General features: G+C 40.8%; 1 protein-coding gene and 1 long non-coding RNA gene across 9 annotated transcripts in view; one reads left to right on the top strand and one right to left on the bottom strand.

The window, feature by feature from the left end:
- LOC144057315 (uncharacterized) overlaps positions 1-17,146 on the bottom strand; it is a 58,394-nt gene that overhangs the window by 26,168 nt on the left and 15,080 nt on the right. For 3 of the 5 annotated variants that reach the window (XR_013295210.1, XR_013295209.1, XR_013295212.1), the window contains exons 3-4: positions 14,058-14,210; positions 12,915-13,051 (exon numbers count right to left, since the gene is read on the bottom strand). This is a non-coding gene — a long non-coding RNA (uncharacterized LOC144057315). Of the gene's footprint in view, positions 1-6,256; positions 6,431-10,369; positions 11,735-12,914; positions 13,052-14,057; positions 14,211-17,146 lie in introns of those variants that run through there. The other 2 variants (XR_013295213.1, XR_013295211.1) reach the window with 2 other exon arrangements.
- Positions 2,639-16,551, top strand: thrap3a (thyroid hormone receptor associated protein 3a). 4 transcript variants are annotated; one of them, XM_077574736.1, is made up of 12 exons: positions 2,639-2,764; positions 8,463-8,626; positions 9,831-10,691; positions 10,806-11,100; positions 11,170-11,453; positions 11,545-11,717; positions 12,700-12,811; positions 13,059-13,143; positions 13,822-13,985; positions 14,074-14,242; positions 14,766-14,897; positions 14,982-16,551. In XM_077574736.1, exons 2-12 carry the CDS (start codon positions 8,490-8,492, stop codon positions 15,210-15,212), a joined length of 2,643 nt encoding a protein of 880 aa, XP_077430862.1. In that variant the 5' UTR covers positions 2,639-2,764; positions 8,463-8,489; the 3' UTR covers positions 15,213-16,551. The 4 variants fall into 4 exon arrangements, with proteins under 4 accessions (XP_077430862.1, XP_077430859.1, XP_077430860.1 ...); XM_077574733.1 differs by having other exon boundaries at positions 10,806-11,453; XM_077574734.1 differs by lacking the exon at positions 2,639-2,764 and adding an exon at positions 8,248-8,323 and having other exon boundaries at positions 10,806-11,453.

The raw sequence follows: 17,146 nt of genomic DNA, 5'->3' as shown, positions 1-17,146 counted from the left end.
GAAGATCTTGTACAAACATAATCTAAGCTCAGGAAATGAGAAAAGACTTTTGAAATCCATCCATCTGCTCTATGGGATATCCGGACAGTCAGATTTGCAGGAAAATCTGATCATGTTTGAATGATGGTGAGTTCTTTGTTTGTTGATGGACTTTATAAACGAAGGGAAGATGGCAGGATGTGGCGCAAGCTATCAGCAGCCGCATTTCCAATGCAAATACACACAGAGGCCGTTTTTTTTGTTCTCCATGAAACATTAGCCTCGGGTGTAGACAAAATGAGTGCAAGCATTTGCCACATTGAACGCAACATATCAGACTTTCCCGCAGCGTAAACACAACCCGTAATGACTAATTAAAGCTTCAAGCACGGTGGTCTCTCTTGTTCAGTCTGTGAATTTTGTCTGGCTTTGTTGTGATTACTTGCAATACACGAGGCATCAATCTAACCATTTCTAAACCACTTGCACTCATTAGGGTCAATGAACGTGTTAAACAAAGGGAAACATTTGAGGCCTTAGGCAGGCTTTGTCGAGTTCAATCATGAAGTGTCCTGATCCTTTGTTCCTATAGGGGGTCCACGATTTACGATGGAGTTCTGTTGCAACGGCGGCAAGTGGAAATTTGTATTAAAAAAAAACACCCTAGTTCCAGTATGCTGTACTTACTGGGAAAAGAGAGTCACACTATAAGATAAAATAAATCTGAAATCAGATTTTCAATGTTGGTGATATGCTCTTCCTTATTATTATTATTAAGTTCTGAAGTTGTGTCTCTCAACATAATTGCAACCCTGTCACTTTTTAGCCATCTAGAAGAGAAACAAAACTGAGCAACATGACTCAGGAGAAATTACGGTACATCATTACGGTTATTGGCTCTGATCTTGGGTAGATTTTAGGCAAGTTTTCTCTTCTATTTTTCATAGTTTTTCTTTGTTTTCAGTCGTAATAGTGTGTCATACAAACCAATCCAACCCTCTCACATATATTATCCAGCATAGCAGCTAACAGATGCTTGAGCAACACCTTTTAACATTAGCATGATTTACTAACATGTTGCTGCAATTACGGTAACACTAAATTTAAATTAGTTGGCAAATAACATTTTAACAACCTAAGTGAACGGTGTTAGCCACCGCGTAGTGCAGACGCAGCATCAACAATATGAAGAACATTCCACAGGAAGTGCACATGAACTCCAAGCACTGCATTGAATGGCCAATGTACTGTAGAAGCAAATGAGCCAAGACGATGACAAGATGAGAAGCCGACCAAAACGTTTACACCGCAGACTATTAAACACTGTTACAACGCAAGCGTTCTCAGCCTCCATTTAGACGTCAACTGATAAGCTTCCGCACTTTATAAAACATAGCCCGATGAAAAGAATGCGTGTCGGCAAAGCAAATCCCCTTGTCAGCATCAATATGGCGACTGTTTAACGACAAACACGTCCATGTTTTTTGGGCAATTTAGAAAATCCCTTAATAGAGGTCTCGAATGACACAAGTCAGAATTGCAACCGCCGCTTCCTCATAGGGCATTCGGGAATGGGAAAATTACAAACATCCAGCCATTTTCTATAAACGTGTCTTCATCACGGTCACAGTTGAGCTGGAGTCGATGCTAGCTGACTTTTGGCGACAAGTGGTGGTGCTTTTTTTCCAAACCTTTTTATCTTTATTTTTAAATGCTAACTTTTATGATATTATATTCATTTATATTTTTAATTGTTATTTTATTTTACATACTGTATATCTTATACCATTTTTTAGAACAGGGTTTTCCACAGTAAAGTATGTTATTGAGAATCTTGAATGGATGTAGTGACATCGTCATCGCTAATATCACACAACTGCAGTCAATTAGCAGCCCTACTTTCATCTGTGGTCTACGAGCTGTTACTTTTTGCTTCCAGCACACAGCAAAAACACTTTTGGCTTCCCACCCACACACTTTTTTGGGGGGAGGATTTTACATGTCGTCCTTGCGGCTGAATGGCATTCCTGTGGGTGTTTCCTGCCACACAGATAAGACCAGGTTTAGTAAAGATCTTATTTGCCAAGATGTGTTAATGAAACGAGCCATGTGATGATCATTAAGTCATTCAAATCTATTTTTTCTTCCACACTTGTCAGGTTTTATCAATGTATATGTTTGTCCATTTATTAAAGTTTGAAATTTGTGCTTGCATGTTTTCACAGCATGTAGCGTTAGTTTATTGATTTTATCCCAAAAATACGTTTGCTGATTTGGGGATAAAAATGCAGGGAATTTCACATTTTTAATTGACTAGTGATGATATAAAAAAAATAAATACTATTACTACACAAACTAATACAAACATTGGCAACAACGACGGCAACAATGCCAGTCTGAGAAAAGTTTATACAGTGTTTTGTACATGTTTGTACATTGTTTTTTTTCTTCATTTTTTAAAATATATTTATCTACAATGTATATAAATTTCATAAATGCTTACAGTATAAATTTTAAATCACTATATTTTCAGCACAAGCCACGCCCCCTTCTCAGTTGCATACACACATGCATGCATACACGCACACGCACAGTCCCACAGACACGTGCGCGCGCACATGGGGGCAGCCATAAGTGAGCCAGTTGCGCCTGCAGATCACACACACGCACACGTCCGCACGCACTCTCACGCAAGGAGCACTACAGTGGGACGACTATTGACGTTTTTTTAGATGCTGACGAATATGAGGCAACGTCAACGCTGAACAAAAAAAAAAGCTGACCGGTAAGTGACTTCTTCTTCTCCGTTTAGCAGAAATCACTTTGACATAACGGAAACATTCAGCATGCTGCGATCAATTAAGAGATCGTGCGCAGTGATGTGTGAGCGGGCAATTAGAGAGGAGGGTAAAAATGATTGATGAAGAAGGCTGCATGACTTTCGCTTTGTAGTAAAGAGCAGTGAGAATGAGCTCCAAGTGAGTTAGTACACTATTATAAACTCATGCAGTGGTTCTCAAAAAGGTGGGTGGCGAGTTTAAAAGTGGTCCGCAGACTTGGTCTGGGTGTTCATGGAGAGCTAGTTAGGAAAATAAATATTTTATGCAAACACCATGTTTTTATGAAAAATAATAATAATAATAAGTTTTCAATTGGCATCATTGTATCACTTTATTCATTTAAATTCTACATGTATCAATAATTCAATTAAAACATTATACACATATAATTTCATTGAATTTTTTTTTAGTCCATATATATTTTTCAACTTTTCCTTTTTCATTATTATAGTTTTTACGACTGAATAGTTTTATTAGTTTAGTTTTGTTTTTTATTTGCACTGTTTTATCAGTTTTGTTTTGTTTTTTAAAAATTGTCATTTTGAATCTCTGCAATGTGTTTTTTTTCCTTCTGCTTCAAATTAATTAATTAATTAATTTATAATGTCATCAATGTTCAAATGACATTAAATATATTTTGGGGGACAATTGTAATTTTAACTTTGACTATTACTTTTTAATTATTGACTTAATGATTGTGGAAAAATTGTGGAACATTAAAACAAAGTTTCAATTCAGTGGACTGCTTCAAGTTTGTTTTATCAGGCTGTTATTTTATCAGAAAGTTGTGAGTGCAAACTTCACCCACTCCACCTACAGAACAAACATCCACATGGTCAAATATAGTCCCAGGGATTGTAATTAAAAAAATTAGTTTATAGTTTATATATAAATTTATAAATCCGAATGGTTCAGGTTTTCAGGGAAATCTATTCTTGGGGTCCACTCATGTCACTTTCTGTTGCAGGATTCAGTTTGTTTTTCTTTGATAAACATCAGCTGTCCATGACGACACGCACGAGCACAAAATGATAGGGAGTGTCTATATTTACATATGCTGGTAGACTTGAGGTATATTAATGTGTTTTCATTTTTGCTCCGGTATTCTGTTGCGGTTGCTCATATGATAAACATAAAACCAATGCGAGTCAGTAACATTGAGCTCATTGTTTGAGAGAGGCAACACTAACAGCACACTAAATTACAAAACAAAGGCCTTGACAGAAAGTTAAAGGTAAAGATCGAGCTTCTCACACTGTGCAATTGTGTTGCTGTCATTACGCTGAAGTCCCGTAGGTGTCAGAGGCGTTTGTTTAATGTAGTCGCCAAGTGTCAAAGCAAATCAAGAATAAGGCATTTCAGGACTTTAGCCCCATCTTGTGGCATCTTCAATCATTACAGAGAACGCGAAAATGTGATTTTCAGCAAAAAGCTCAGGATACGTTTTGCACACAAAAAAATGTGACGATGTCAATTTGTGAGTTGCGAAGTTTACTGTACAGCATTTTCATTCGTATGAACGGGGATCATTTTGACAAAGTTGTCAAAGAAACGCCATCATTTTTGCTAGGTTGTTCTTTAAGTGCAACCAAAATGAGTTTAAAAGACGGCCTCCCCCGACCCTTTCGGTTAACATCATCTTATCTCCATGCAGACTACAAGGCCCAAAGGGAAACGCAAATGGCAACTGTGCATATTTTGCAAGTATAAAGCTATAACTCATCGCCGGCCTGTTGCCGGCAGACCAAAATAGAGTTAACCCTACTTCAGCTGATGGCGTCCTTCTCGTGTGCAAACACGGCGACGACAGATGCGTTGGGAAGTGAGTCAACGCAAGGATGCCTGTCTGACACTCGGCTGTACTTCATATCTCGCAACCCGTAAAAACAGAGTCATTATGCAGTTGTAGGAAGGTTTGAATTGAAGGGAATGAGAAAACACGGTCAACAACGGTCAAGGAACATGACGTTTTGAGGTTGCCACAATAATGTTTTTTGTTTCATTGTTATATGAATACGATATGTTATATATATCGATAGACTATGGCACTTAGAAATACGGGTTACGTCGCCGTATCCTGTTAGGCAGGATCTTTGAGTGTTACAGAAAGAACACAGCTGAGGTTTTCAGAGAATAGCTGAGGATAGGTTCCACAAAAAAAAACCTCAGAGATAAATATGTGAATAGCGAATTGCAAGGGATTCACTGTCATTGGTATTTTATTTGTCAGGGCTCCTTTAGCTTACGGTGGTACTGGCATTGAATTCAGGTTAAAAAAAGAAATCTGTTGCGACACAGGGCCTCCTCTGAGTTCTCAGCAGAATTCAACAAAAGGTCCGACTGAAGCAAAGCAGTTGTTTTCGTTTAATAAGGCAAGGAAGAATCCGCATAGCTTATCTTCTCTAAGGCCCTGTTGTCCATCTTAACCGCCTCAGCGTGTCTTGACAGGGTAGTCAGTGGAAGGGTTGCTGCATTTCAATAAACTAGAAATCACTCTAATGGACATTTGCAATGGATTGTTCCAACGACATTACGGGCAAATGTGATTCCGATTCCCGTCGTGGCATCCCGGCCAAAATGATCCAATCCTTGAATGGAGTGGACTATTTGTTCTCGGGCACTTAGAGCTGCGTATCAAGTTGCAAGTCCATTGTTGATTACATGAAATTAAACTTCAGCTGTTAGGGCGCCTTTCTATGTAAGGACTATTTAGATCTGCAATGTCTAAGTCCAAGATATACAATGAAGTTATTTTCCAGTGGAGGTCCTGGACGAATAGGAATAGATACAGGAACACCGTTCAAAACCACCTTTACAAGAATCTTTATATTTTCCGGGGTGTAAAACTCTGGACCAATCAGACAGCACCTCCTATCAAGTTAGGAGACTCATAAGTCGAGTTGCTGGACCAAGACCTACGTATCATTTAATATGCTAATTCTGATCTGGTTTACAAAACATGTCGATTCTATTTTCATCATTTTAAAAAGGTACCAAAGAACATTTTCTTCGCTGGAGTTTAGCGCTTATTATTCATGCTGCTGTGATTGTCATCAAGTTGTCAAATGTGAGGTCTTTAACGATCAGTTCTACTGTTGCAAATCCGTTAAAAGGTCCTCGCAAGTGTTGTAGCGGTACGCGTTTGTGAGCAAATCCAGAGTTGACTGATTAAAAGGCTAAACATGACACAGGCTCCCTTAAGAGGCTAAAATCTCGGTGATTAGGCTGCCGACAGTATATTGTGAAGCCAGAGGAACAGCTGCACATGGTTATCAATAGAGACCATTGAAACAGACGTCGCAACTCTGGAAGTGAGCTCTTAACGATGTGACAAGGAAGAAGCTATGCTTTGGGTAAATATGGTACAAATAATGCATAGTCTTGAATCTTATTTCGTACTTTTAATTGCGTAAACAAAATGTGGCCACAAGAAGAAAGTTGCAAAAAGCTGGTGAATCTGGAGTTAAATTATGTCCCAGTCAGTTGCCATGATGTGTTGTGAAGACTATTAATAAGCAATCGCGGGGTCAAGGGACCTGAAGGACCAGGGGCCAATCCCAGTCGTCATCGGGTGAGAGGAATCCATAGCTTGCCAAATTGACACATCAGAGCTGTAACAGAAGAGCTGCAATTTGGCCTTACTTCCTGTGTTAGTGCCATTTATACAGAACACCCCCCCAAAAAATACAGACATGGACTGTCAGTCTAAAAGGGGCACTCATGTTCTAGGATTTCCTTACAGTTATGCACAATCTCGCCTCTGATTTGACCTCTGAAGGTGGTATGACAACCCCTGATGACTTTGTCCTCCTATTACATGTCAGTGTTGTTCTAACAACAACACCAGAAAAACACATGAAATGCTGTTTTTTGTTGTTGTTTTTTTACAGTAAATGTTAATGAGACACCCCAGATGGATCTGTGTTGCTCCCGTGTACAGTACACAGGCACCTTCCAGTCTCTGTTATGGCTTGGATAGAACTTCAGATGGTGGAATAGGTACAGAAAAGATAGTGTAATGGGACACAGGCCATCACTTTTTTAATGATACTATCGCCGAAGGTGGATTACTGCATACATGTGGGAATATATGGATGGTATGACTCCCCTCACACACACAAACACACACACACATTCTGTGTCTGTACAAAAACAGGGAAAAACCAGAAAGCAATGTAAAAGGGTACACGGTGTACAGAGGGAGAGATGATATCGTGGCTCATAGCGAAATGTGCATGTTGTCAGGAGGTATGAGCTGCCTTAGTACCCGGAGACAGAAAGGCCAGAGCTGACACAGATTTGAACCCGTAACTGCGACAGTACCAACCACTGCTATATGTGGCGTAAGGAAGAAAGAGTTCTAATTGCAGTTTTCAGAGGAAGCTTATTGTCCGTCTGTTTTACACTTCCTTTTCAACGTGGTCCAGATGTTCCAACTACTGTCATGCAAGTGAACATCTCCAAGAGGGCTGTGATATGTAAAGAAGAAAAACAGTCCACCATTTTACTACTGAAAGGAGCATATGTGAATGCCACGCTCTTGAAATATGCAGGCTAAGCTTAGAGGATGATCAGTTGAGGCTGGAGCCTTCAGGAAATTGCACCCTGAAAGCCAATGACAACAAAGTGCCAGGAACAGAGAGAGCAGCGTGTTCGTAGTGCTTATGAAGGAGGAGGAAAAGGCGGGGGTAGAGGCGGGGAGGGAGTGAGACAGATCAGTTTCGATACTTTCCAAAATAGTAGCAAGGATATACACCGAGACCACCAATGTGATAGGGCACACAACTTTTGAAATCACAGTCATAAGCAGTCGGTAGTTTTCGTTCTACCCGAAGTCCATGAAGATGACACTGGTGATTTGATCCCTTGCATATTTCAGGACTCTGCCAGAAATTTATAGTTTTGTGTCGTTTGAGTGTTCTGTTATGTTTGGAAAGCTCAACTCAGACCACTATTGCAGATGCCATTGCTTTATACTATACCACTAGTTTAATGTGGCGTTAAAAAAGACACATTTGACAGCAGCGTGTTTATTCTGGACTTGGTTCAAATGAATACCATTGCCACGTGTAATAAATGCAAGCAAATATTCTCATGTTAGGCTGATCTGGTATTAACTTCACAATGTCCAGCTAAGTCAGTGTTTTGGGGCTTGAGAATTCATATCTTCAGATTAGATGACGAAGAAATTACAGACTAGAATGATCGGTTGAGCACAGACCAACTTCAGTTTTTAGACTTGGTGTAAATTACTGTGCAATTTTCTGCAGCATAGACAATGGTGAGTGGTAGAGTGGCAGTCAGGTGACCACAGGAAATCCGCCCTCTACGCAAATGAGGAGCAGTGGCTAAATACGCCCTCTACGCAAATGAGGAGCAGTGGATAAATAAAAACAGCTTGTGTTTGATGCCTGACACTATTTACACATTGCCTTCCACTGCCTTTGGAGGCTGCTCCTTTATTTTTTTATTTCAGCAGTTTCATTTACTCTCAGTTGCTTCGGGTATGGCTGTGCTCTCTTATCTTATCTCACCTTAATTTAACCCTAGAATACCACTGAACCCATTCAAGATGTTTTGTACATTCTAACCTTTTTTGAAGAACTCCTGACCGGAATGGAATATTTTACTGTTCTATGAAAGTTTTAGGTGCCTGGCCTGCCAGTGGGGATGTCCAGAGCCACAAGATCAGTTTCTCGGTCTCGGAGCCACTCGAGATCCCGGTCCCGAACGCGCTCTAGATCCCGGTCCACCTCCCAGTCTCGAAGAAGTCGCTCACGATCCCGCTCCAGGAGACATCGTTACAGGTAAATGCCACCTATTTGCATAACTTGTCAAAAATGGTTTTGTTGTGTTTCTTCCTTAGGGTGATAACATTTTATAGCTTTTCCCAATTTATCTTGCCGTTAATCAACTCTCCACTGATTGGTTAGCCCTCATTACCGGCAAGCATAGAGTCAAACAGGATTTGAGTAGAGCCCTCCTCCTCTGTTTGGCCCATGTGACACAGCTGGAGTGTAAGCGCAACTCACTGCCATTAAGTGTGCAGAGCAGCTCAGTGTGCCTTGTGAATCACTCGGTATTCCAATGAAAAAAAGGACGTGGTGAGTTTTTTTTTGTTGCCTTTTATCAATCTTTTAATATCTCTTTCTTGTATTTTATGTTGCTGCTGGTTGGGTGCGTTTGTTTATTTTGGCATACTTAGGTGGCTTGTAGAGTTCAGTCGTATCACATTTCCATTGGTGGTGGAAATGAGAGTACAATACCATGCATTGAAAAAAGATGGGGGAAAACTCTGAAAACATTTCAAGTATTGATGTCTACACGAAAAGCTTGAAACATAAAATGTTAATGTCTACACCAGATGTGAAACATCTATAACATCAAATGTACCAATGGGGAGTCCCAAAACGCGGTTCGTGCACAGATACTCGAGATATACTTTAAGATCATGGCGAGAAAATGCAGACTACTGTATATTTTATGTTGAGGGTAGAGTGGTGCACATAAGAACACCAGAGCCACCATGTGGACTATTGTGACACTACACATTGGTATTCTGAAAGTCCATCTTTTCTGCACTTGAGGTTCTGGACCAGTAAGGACAGAAATGGGAACATCTTCCGTAACAACGTATTAAAAATATACGTGCACACATAGTATCTGGGGTGATGTATGATTGAACTATAACCGTCTTGCCGTTTTTCCCACTTCATTAGTCTCCAAGATCGCAATCAATCATCTGTCTGTTTTTAGGTCATTTCATCATCATCCACAGAGTTTGTAAACACTTGAATGAGCCTATTGTGACAAAGTAGAAAGCTCATACACAAGTTTTTAAATGTAGCGAGTAAAAATGGTTTTAAAAATCATCAGAAAAATGAATACTCAAAGCACAGATACTTGAAGAAGCAACCTTACTTCCAAAGCCCATTAAATGACTATTCTGTATACCAGGCCAGGTCTACAGACCCTAACCAGCCTTTAAATGTGATTTTCTTCTTCTTCCAGCTCTAGGTCAAGGTCTCGATCACGATCCCGGTCAAGATCTCAATCACCATTTTATAACCGCGACAAGAAATACCAGAACAGCCGTGAGTTCCGGGGCTACCACCGTGGCTTCCGGAGGCCGTACAACTTCCGAGGCAGAGGACGGGGCTATTTCTCACGAGGACGATATCAGCGTGGTGGTGGTGGTGGTGGTGGAGGAGGCGGGAGAGGCTACAACAACAACAACAATAATTTTCGTAACAACTGGAAAAATTACAAGCAGAACCCCCAGAAGCAACAAAAGCAGCAGCAACAAAACCAGTCCAGAGGGCGAGGCTACCTTCAGAAATTCCCTCGAAGCTCCCCGCCTCCCGAATATTCCCGCCACTCTGACCGATCCCTTTCTCCACCATTATCCCGGCAATCTCAGCATTCTAATGCATCCTCTCATGGCTCGTCTCCCAAAGCCACGTTGGTAGCTAATCAGCGTTCCAACAATGCAAAAGAGGAGGAGGCCCAGAAAGAACGGGAAGATGGGGAGCAATTAGAGGCGGGAGATGTACAAGAAGGTCAAAGCGGTGGGTCGACTGAGGGGGGCTGGCAAGTCCTGACAGAAGTCAACAGCAGTCCAAAGAAAGTCAGCCCAGAAAATCCTGCTGTCAATGTTCAGAACAGCCAAAACTCAAACCAGGCTGGTACCTCATTCCAGAACCCAAATGACACCAACAATGGTGCCCCCTCTTGGCAGACAGTGTGTACTGCCCCCTCTCCCAAAATGTTGTCACAGGAAGCACTAAACCAAATGCTTTCCAGCCTTGACATATTCAAGAGCGAGGAATTCCTGGATGGAGATAAAACGGCCGTCTCCATTGCTTTCAGAAAGTAAGACAAGTTTATTATTTTGTTATTGATAATCATCAGTTTGCATGCACACAGAGTTGTTGTATGTTAAGTTGCGTTAGATGTGTCTCTCTCTTTTTTGTTACCTTTGTTTAGGTTTCTAAAGGAGCACAATAAAAAACCTAAATCTACTTGGGAAAACAGGAGCACAGATGCAAATACTGTAGACGAGGATCAATCCAATATAAATGGTCCAACACATGCAGGTGTCACTGAACCACCGTCAAAGCGCTACATAGAAGACCTGAATGGCAAAGTGGCTTTAAATCATTTACTAAAGGATTCTCCTTCTCCGTCTGATGAGGCGGATGAAGAGATACCCTTCAAGCCACACTCAAAGTCACTAAACAAAGACAGGCTCAATGGGGACATCAACAACTCTAATCCAAAGGTTGTTCATTCGTCCAGAGAGCCATTTGATGAGTGCTTTGATAGATGGCAAAGTGTGGTCTCCTCACAGGGAGCCGACGGTGAACCCGACGCCCAAGGAGAGGAGAGGTACACTGCTCCTAAATCTGCCGCCATTGCTCGACGGGAAATGTTGGGAACATTTGAAGAGCTGGGTTGCAAACCCAGCAAAATATCTAGATCTCCCGCCACGCCATTTTTCACGCCACTGTTGAGGCGGAATTCTGACAGGGAGATGTTTATGATGACAGAGGAGAACTCATCACTGCTGTCCTTGAGAAAACCTGAGACCAAGATCAATGTCAGAATGGATTTCCTTGGAGACAGCTTGATAGGGTAGGCTATAATCTTCTTGTTTAGACACTTGGCTATAAACCCTTTGCTGTATCATTGATTTAACTAACACAATAATTTCTACTGTGCTCAGCGCTTCCGAGATTTTAGCTCAGGAACGACAGTTGTCTCAGGACCTCGTGCTATCCTCAAAGAGGGGCCAAGAGTTCCGCTCCATTTTTCAACACGTTCAGACTGCTCCGTTGCAGAGAGCTCCTTCCGAGCTGTTTGCTCAGCACATTGTGGCCATCCTGCACCACATCAGAGGTGAGAACAGACGGGTCCTGGGAGGATTGAAGTTTAATCCATTGTGTTAACATTCTAGGATTGTTTGCAAAAATACAATCTGGAAGTCAAAAAGACTTTTTCACAGTGTCTGTCAGAGCCGTCACTTTTCGCTTGCTGTTGTGTATGTAAGTTACAAACATGATGAACCTACGAATTTCCGGACTTCTATGTTAAGGCCTAGATACACCAATCCCCCATCCACCCACCCCCCAACCCCCAGACGTATTACAACTCGATCCGATTCAATGACAATAATTTATACACTGATCAGACGGCACATGCCGCTGGCTCTAAGGCTGGGTTGAAAAAAAAAAAATCTATATTCCTCAATATCGATTCATAAAACCATGAGTCGATGCTTTTTAATATGGCTACCGAATGCAAATGTGCCCGAGTACTCCAAGAGGAGAGCAGTGTTTTTTCAACTTTATTTACATAGTTCTGTAGTTGTAATCAATTTTAATTATTATTTATTGTTTTGATCAGGTCATGTTCAATAAAACATACATGATTATTGTAACTGTATTGGATTCAATTTAAAAAATTTCCGCATTAATACTTCTAAGAATGTCTTCCATATAAAAGTAAAATTGGTAGTAAAACTGCATGAAATCCTTAACTGAAATCGAAAATGAATGTGAATCGTGAATCAAACCGGGTTCTTCTGAATTGAATCGAATCGATTTTGGAAATCTGAATCGATACCCAGCCCCAGTCGGCCTAACGCTGTCCGACTCCCGACGTCGGATTGGTGTATCTAGGTCTTTAGTTAAACATCAAGGACCACAAGATTGCTTCTCGGTCTATGCTCCTCTGTGAAGCCTTACAGGAAGTTTAAGTGCAAAACAATAATGGTTGCTAACTTGCGTCACTTATTCCAGAAAAACTGAGGTGGTATAGTGTTGCCTATTTTATGCAGAACGTTAAAGGAGGAAGAATAATGCCTTCACTCTTTACGCAGCTCAGCACTTTGTGCCTTCCCGAATGACTCTTAACGAGCGATTCACCGTGTACCAAAGACAAGCTGCAGAGAGGGAGAGCATGAAGCTGAGAAAAAGCCCAGAAATTCACAGGTAGAGTCACCCTTATGAGTGAACAACTCTCACCCTTCAGTGTGCTGTGGCTTCACCTCCTATTTTAAAAGCAGCCTTCAGGTATTTCTCTCCACTGTCCTACCTGAACTGTTGTTTGTTTTCTTTTTGGTTGGAGGTCAGTTCTTCATTCTTCATTGTCCTGTCGGATGTTGTCTCCATAGGTCAGTGTGGCTAACAAACCACACTGCATGGCGTCTTAATGGTTTTGTTGTGTCATCCCTTGCAGGAGAATTGACGTATCACCAAGTGCTTTTAAGAAACACTCACAGATTTTTGAGGCAATGAAAAGCTCAGAGGATGGCACTAACAAGGTGACTGAATATTTTGCACTATGACGTATAAACGGCGCAAACAAAACGGCAAACCAGTGAGCAAGCCAGATGCCTTTAGAGTGCTCGCCCTCCCATGAATGAATGACAATGTGGCATTTTGACTTTCTGTTGTGAGTTGGGTATTATGTTGGCACAAGCCTAACCTGAGGCTAATGAATAAGATAAAAGTCAAAACGTGGACGCCGCTGTGCCCAAGATGTTCAAGGGACTAATTGTCTTTGTAAGTATCAAAACAATGGTAATATCCAAAAAGAGCAAGAAATTGCAACACTAAAATTATATTTTTATACCAATGCATAGATATTGTTTACAACTTAAACTCAAGGCTGGTAAATCCTGAGTGTCTTGTTTGAATTGGATAATACATGACTGTCCTACATAGAGAGTATGTTTAATTACGACATGAACCTGTAAGGAGATTTGCGGGTAGTCCATGTCCATATGGTTCTGTTGAGTAGTCTAAATTCTTTCCATGAGCACCTGAAGGAATATCATGTTGTTTTAAAAGAATCCTAACCTTGCCAAGCTTTAAATGAAGACCATGAATGCAATTGCGCTACCAAAAGCTAAACGGATTTTTACTGGACAGTTTAGTTGTGTTCACACTTTCCTAGCTCTTGTTGCCATAGACAGTCTGTTCTGTTTTGCATTGCTCAGGATGTTGGGGAAAAAACAAAGGGTGACGCGATGGACCTGCGCTTGGATATCGAACGGCGTAAGAAATACTCTAGCCGCGAAAGAGATTACGATCAGGACGGGGTTGGAGAGTCCCCAGACACGAGTCAAGAGAAATCTCAGGAAAAGTTCTCCAAGAAATCAAAGTATGTGCGACAGCCCCATCCTTTTGAGATTTTCCAATAAAACTGTGAAATATTGCTAGAATGTGCACGTACCATTTTCCGCTTGTAGGATCAGTGAGAGCAAGTGCTCTCGCTCCAGGTCGTCTTCCTCATCGTCCTCCTCCAAGTCCCATGCGGATGACGCGCCCAAGTCCGAAGTAAAAAAAGACGGCTTTAGCAGGGCTCGGCTTGCGCCGACTGAGACGCCTGCGGAGAAAGAAACACAGTGGAGAGAATTTGTAAGTTTCATTGACTATTGTGATAACTAGGGCTGATGATGGCCAATTCTAAACACTTTCGTCATTCTTGTCATGACATGAGCCCAATCACGACCAAAAACTATGTGCTTTAAGCAGCCTTACTAGCAGTCAAGTCCCGGTCAAAGCACGGGTCCTTTTTAATTTTCTTTCATAATGTCACGTTTCGGCCCTTGATTTCCACTCCGCTAATTCACACCTGAGAATACCGCTTTACGCAACCTCACCAAGTGGCCGAGCATCGGTCAAATCGTTGGTTGGCTTGATAGGTGGAATATATAGGCAAGCAAAAAAAAAATGGAATTGGAATACCGCCAACAGGTTCTAGAAAGAAAACTGTTTTCTATCAGCATCCCTCAAGGCACCAGTGTCTGAGGGAATTCTGCAATTCCAAGACTGGGGATAGACAAGTTTTAACACCCTGAACTGTGTTATAGTACGGAGATTCAGTAATCAATACAATCAATTCATAATTGGAGCTTGAGCAAATGCATTTCTATTGTAGCAAGTACGATTTCGTGGAAGGGGATGGAAGAGGGGCAGCTACCAGGGAGACTGCAATCCAGACATGGTAGGAGCACCCAAAAACCAAGACTGGGATCAGGAATGTCCCCCAAAGAGCAGAACATACTACTTGGTAAGACATTTTTCTTCCCACACTCATCTTAATTGTCTTGAATATTTAACAACGGTTGTTATGCATTTCCATCTGTCAACCTAGCACGATGACAGAGATGTCGAGGTAGAAACCAGCAAGTGGATAGACAACAGAGAAGGGCGAGGACGCGGCGGAGGTGGATTTTCACGTGGACGGGCAAGGTTTATCATACGAAAAGCCAACGGCGGAGGGCCGAACATCACATGGGCCCAAGATAAGTTCCAGGTCAACGGAGAGAAAAACGGCATGCTTGAAGACCATACAGAACAGCATCAAAAAGAGGGAAATACCTGAGCGTCAGCATCTTAAGAGACCGTTTTCTTATGGGATCCGATTTGCATCCACTGGAATATTTGACAAACGCAGATTCCAGAGCTTTTACATCTGATTTAGCTTCTTACAAGATGACTCACTGTCACATTACCCGGTAGATTACTGTTTCACATTCTCCTGTTTTAGTCTCACTTTACAAAATGACTGGTGGACTTTTTGCATGTCAGTACAAAAAAATACCCTGGTTTGTGCCTTGAACTTTTTACATTGACACGAGGCTTTCAAAAATCAAAAGACTGCACGAGCCAGGAGGAAAAGTTAGTTGGGATTTCAAAATAAAAAAACATTTATGCCTTAAACTTTTAAATAGTAAGACACTTCATGCTATTTGAAGCTATATAGTTGTGTCACATGTGGATTTGAGGGTTGGCCTGGATCTGACAAAGGGACCAAATTGCAAAGGTTCATCAAAAAGTCAGGTCATCTATCGGATTTACAGTATTTCAGCATAAAGCAAACTACTTGGGCTTTTATGACAGTCTACACATTTTGAAATTCTGTTGTTCACAGTAGGAGCTTTAGCTAACTAGATGTAGGAAAACTATTTTACATTTATATGTACAAATGGAGTTTTGTGGTCATTAACTCTTTGACTGCCAAAAACGTTAAATAACGTTTAGTAAAATCCTATGGAGGAGTGCCAAAGACGTTAAAAGACGTTTGTTTCAAAACAGAGGTGAAACTAACCATTTTCTATTGTTGATTACTGAAAAACGGAATAAGGTAGAAACAAACTTTCTTTTTCTGATGAAAGATGAGAGTCCAATCTTTCATTTGGTAGTATGTAGTGTGTTTCCATAGTCCAAACACATAATTTTCTGTGGACCTTGAAAGATCAATAAAAATGCTTAAATCGACTGGCACCCACGGCATCCCTTTTCTGAAAACGTCTGGCAGTCAAAGAGTTAAGCAGGATTCACATTTAGCATATAATTTGCAAACATTTCTCTAGACAATTAAAATGTCAAACATGTTTTATGCTAGAAACTGTAAGAACATTAAATAAGAAATTAGCATTTTTGTTTGCAGAAGTAGACATATTAAAATAGTTTGTTTACACAAGCAGACTCCGGCTTCCATAGTATACGCAGGGTGTTTACATGAAATTCGGGTTATATTTATAAGAACTATAAAGAAGTTTCAAAAATTGGGATGAATAGTCTCAGATGTGTAAAAGTGACAATCTGTAGAATTTGCGTTCACCTGGTGTGCTTGCTTGTGTTACGGGCTCTATAATATTCTCTGTTACACGGGTGTTTGTGTTTTTGAAGACGGTTTTATTAAATGACACTGATGACAATGAAGCTCAATTGAATGTCTCTTAATTGCATTGTCTCATTCATTCACAAGAAAAGTGCATGGAAATTTCAGTAAGATACAGATTTTCTTTGCGTTTCTTATTGTCAAAGTTATATAGGATATTAAAATGATTCAAACTGAACCATATGGTTACCATTTGAGTGCTATACAGGCCGGATATGGCTGGAGGACTGTTGCAGTTATCAATTAAGAATTTGGTTGATTGTGTTGAATCAACTGAATGAACAAAGCGTTGCCGCTGATTCACTCTGAGCTAGTTTGTTGTCTAAGTTGAGCTACAACCACACTAACTCCTGATATGGCAACTCCTCCAGGTAATAATGGCAATAAAACAGGAATTCAGAACGTCAGAGAGCAATTCCCCCATCCCATGAATAACACAAAAACAAATTTTCCCATGGTCAAAGTTTTTTTGTTTGTTGGATGGATTGAAAGTGCAGGTCCACGTACCTGATTCCAATTTCATGCCTGTATCTTCTTTCCATGTATAATTTCTATGCTTTCACAGTGGCTTTGATTTATAGTGGCTGTTTATAATAATGTGTTCATTTGGTTTGGTCGGGAAGTCGGGGTGT

The sequence above is a fragment of the Vanacampus margaritifer genome, chromosome 9 (genome assembly GCF_051991255.1).
Source record: "Vanacampus margaritifer isolate UIUO_Vmar chromosome 9, RoL_Vmar_1.0, whole genome shotgun sequence".
Lineage (NCBI taxonomy): Eukaryota > Metazoa > Chordata > Actinopteri > Syngnathiformes > Syngnathidae > Vanacampus > Vanacampus margaritifer.
Note: the sequence above shows the minus strand (reverse complement) of the source record. Positions and strands in the feature narration are given on the sequence as shown.

What these genes read in the sequence shown, in the direction of transcription:
- thrap3a (XM_077574733.1), top strand. Translation starts at nt 8,490, where the DNA reads ATGTCCAGAGCCACAAGATCAGTTTCTCGGTCTCGGAGCCACTCGAGA. An exon ending in CTTGGAGACAGCTTGATAGG is followed by an intron (nt 11,454 to 11,544) that starts GTAGGCTATAAT and finishes TACTGTGCTCAG; the next exon opens with CGCTTCCGAGATTTTAGCTC. An exon ending in AAACACAGTGGAGAGAATTT is followed by an intron (nt 14,243 to 14,765) that starts GTAAGTTTCATT and finishes TTTCTATTGTAG; the next exon opens with CAAGTACGATTTCGTGGAAG.